The 3,540-nt window shown below is 34.5% G+C and overlaps 1 protein-coding gene across 1 annotated transcript in view; it reads right to left on the bottom strand.

Annotated features, from left to right (window-relative positions):
- Window positions 1-944: 944 nt before the first annotated feature.
- Window positions 945-3,540, bottom strand: part of LOC135693771 (GPI-anchor transamidase) — a 12,709-nt gene continuing 10,113 nt past the window's right edge. The window contains exons 9-12 of the mRNA XM_065212340.2: window positions 3,520-3,540; window positions 3,080-3,160; window positions 2,016-2,098; window positions 945-1,163 (exon numbers count right to left, since the gene is read on the bottom strand). The exon at window positions 3,520-3,540 is cut by the window's right edge and continues 90 nt beyond it. Coding sequence (XP_065068412.1) covers window positions 1,076-1,163; window positions 2,016-2,098; window positions 3,080-3,160; window positions 3,520-3,540 — 273 coding nt within the window. The 3' untranslated portion in view covers window positions 945-1,075. The remainder of the gene's footprint in view (window positions 1,164-2,015; window positions 2,099-3,079; window positions 3,161-3,519) is intronic.

Below are 3,540 nucleotides of genomic sequence, written 5' to 3'. Positions count from 1 at the left end.
GTAGTTTTAAAACTTCACAAAAGGCTTTATTTAGACTGAGTTACTTATACCTAGCCTACTGTTGGCTATCGCACTAGAACTTTATGACTACGCAAGTTGTACAACTGAAACTTTGTTTTCTGGCGAAATTTGACGTGCTTAGCTAGGTAGAGTAAACAATGAAATCAACTGCACAAATACCCATAAAATATTTATTTTTTGATATAACTTGATGTGCTAAACACTGCGAATCGCTTGTCACATCTTCCTAGGTAAGCTTCAATGAGAAGCACCTATTATCCATGTATATTGGAAAGAAATGTGAAGGAAATTGCTTAGCATCAACACAAAAAACCATTTTCTTTCCAATCATATACTTTAAGTTGACAAAGCTTAAGACTAAGCAAAGTTTTCAGAAATGAATATTACTTCTGTTAAGACAGGGTGCTCTTTTATCCGGTAAAATATCTTAAAAATCTTAAAGCTAAGGGAATTTTTACAGCTGGAGTTCCACAGAGCTCTATTTTAAGTTGCTTTTAATTGTTTCGTTGAGTTATTTTCATGTTTAGTTTTTTAATCTATACTACAGCCATAACAGTAGAATTACGTCAGTCGGCAAATGGTTTGTTTTTATACTCGACTGTTGTTTAAACACCATATATTGTAAAATTCAAAAACACATTCATTTCGATATGACAGAATAAGATGGATTACTATCTGGGCACTACACTTCAAAGACAGAGGTAAGTTTAAAGGTATTTGTAGAATAAAATGGCAAATTCGTTCCGCTTGTTTGATTTTTGAAAAAAAGTTCCTTGACAGATAAGGCACAAAGGTTAAAACAGCCGATGTAGGTGAAGAATTTGGAATAGCGGGCTATATTTTATTATTATTATCATGCTTTTATCATTATCGTTTGTTTGTTTGAATTGAACTTTACATCAATAGAAATAAATGACACTTGGTTAGAACGACAGAAACATGTTTGACAGTGTATACAAGAATCAAAATCCATTAATGCAACTTAAATCAAAACAGTACCCAATGTCATCGACAAATGCTTGGGTTAACGGGAATCCCAAGAAGCCTTGCGACGCTAATGTTGGTCAAAGATCATTTGACTGACATAGTGCAAAGGGGCATTGGCTTGCTGTTGACCATCTTCGGCAGCTCTTGAAATACACCTTAAAAACAAGATTTATTGAAGACAGGTCGTATAATCTAAAAGTAGAATTTAGTAAGTTTCGATTGTAAACATAAAATGACAAATAACATTAAGAGGATCGAGCAAGAAAGCCTGAGTAAGATAAATAAAGTTTTAGTGTCAATCCGTTTATGGGCGTTGGGAGTAAGACCAGAGAAACCGGGGACGTGCCTTTCATTCTATCGTGCGAGAGCAATGTACAGGGGATTTGGACGAAGCTTTCCATTCTATAATGGGCACAACTAAATGCAGTCATATTTTCTTACAGCAGCACAAGAAGATCAGTTAAAGTCATTTATGTAAGCAAATATTTGAAATAGGAAAACAAGGAGCCTTTTGGTTAGGTAAATATTGGCCAAAAATAACATCAAATTAAATGGCCTATCCTTAAGACCAAAATTATTCAGAAATCACCCATACTATGTGAAGTATCAAGCCCGGCTCGATATCAGCAACGTTTCTATGTTATCAGTTAATTGCAAGAATACAAGACTTCAAAGTATCAATTAAGATAAATAGAAACTAGTTCAATAATATCAATTATAAAAATTGATATTTTATTACTGATATCTAGAATCTTAAAGTATATTTAGTAGGGACGGCCAATTTAAAATTTTTACAATTTGTCGATGTAGTATTATATCTTATTTCTTTCTGGATTATTTCTTACTTCTCTTGCACACTGAAGAAATTCCAAGTTCTGGAGAACTTCTTTACAAAACTGGTGGTAAAAAGCCACTTCATGGAATCATATGAATTACGGCGCAATGAAAAGGCACTTTGTCTCAGGACGTTACAGGAATAAACTGAAAACAGATTTCACAATACAAACTTGTGACATTGTTCCATCATTGGCAATGATTCGCTTTGTAAATGCACTGTATGAACGCTTCCAAGAAAATCAGTCAGCGGGGTCTAAAATATGAATAAACAAAGTAGAAAATAAAAATAATGCTTAGTGACTATCTGAAAACGTTAACAAGCGGCCGTAATGTGTAAAGTATGATTGGATTAAGAATAACAGTAGCCTGCTGGCAGATCTGCTCCAGGTTGGTCCTATTTGACAAAGCTAATATCAACTTGTTCTATTTTCTTGCATGTCGCCGAGCTCATGTTATATATTGTCATTAGCCTGCGTACAGACTCAAAATTTCCTACGTGAAAACTCTTCCCATAGTCGAGTCTGCACGCAGGCTACTTGCCATCCGCCTAAATAGGGATGGATATTTCAATGATAAATCGATGATGTCTAAGAATTTTTAAGAGGAGTTGTGGGGCTAAAATTACAGGCTTTGGAAACAGACATGACATAGTTGTCTCCATAACAAAATTTTTCCGTAAAACCAAAAAAATTGGTAGGGCTTCATTCACAACATCAAACAATCAGTTTACTTCCTTATTCAAAGTTTAAGTTTAGCGCAATGTATATTTAGGGTGCTTCCTTTTCATGCAACAAAGTTATGATAGCAATGGCTATGTAATATACTTTAGTCGGCTATAGAACGGTTTTGTCCAATATCAGGGCTCATTAGTAAAGCAATTAGGCCTAGGGCCAGCAATTAGGCTGAAGTGGCAATGCATATGGGAGGTAGTGTCTGGAATAAACGGGTTTGGCAGAACCTTTTCCAAGCCATAACAAACGAGTTTGACGAGTAGCAACAGAAGTAACATAAAGAGGATGTTGGTTTCATGAAGCCTTTGGTTGAAATAGGATAACAAATAATTATAATAGATCTCTCAAGTTTCTTTATACAAAAGGCATAGAAATAACGGACATTAACATGTTTTTAGCTACTTTAACGAAATCTGAGTTTCAAAAACAATCGCTTTCAGTCCTTGTAGCTTATACAATGGCTTCAACTGACTAAGAGACTTTCACAGATACATTTTTCTCACCTTGTCAGGGTCCCTTTGAAAAAGATCAGTCCTTTGAGTTGGAGTTGACCTGACCAACGAATAATCTGACGTTCCACGAAACTTAAATGAAAATGACATATCAACAACGATAGCTTCTACTAACCAGTCTGTATTGAAGAGCCTGATTGTACGAAGGTTCTCTTACGACAGAAACACTAAAATTGCGAATTTAAATCGTCTAGTTTTGCAATTTCGATCAAAAAGGCAAATAATTTTGGCTGTGTTCATTTTTCCTTTTCAATTTATATCATCAGTTATTTCTAGTGATACAATAAATAAACTCTTTCAACAAAGCAAGAATCTTTACCTTACATAATGAGTAATTATAGAAGATTTTATAATGATTCAAGTGCTTAGAAATCTAAGTGATTATTGTCAACCAAGCACACAAAGCTACTCAATTTCAAAGGAGTACTTACAAAGTCATCTAGCGAATGCGT

The sequence above is a fragment of the Rhopilema esculentum genome, chromosome 11 (assembly GCF_057945365.1).
Source record: "Rhopilema esculentum isolate cy_ngs chromosome 11, ASM5794536v1, whole genome shotgun sequence".
Classification (NCBI taxonomy): domain Eukaryota; kingdom Metazoa; phylum Cnidaria; class Scyphozoa; order Rhizostomeae; family Rhizostomatidae; genus Rhopilema; species Rhopilema esculentum.
This window is presented reverse-complemented; position numbering and strand designations above follow the sequence as displayed.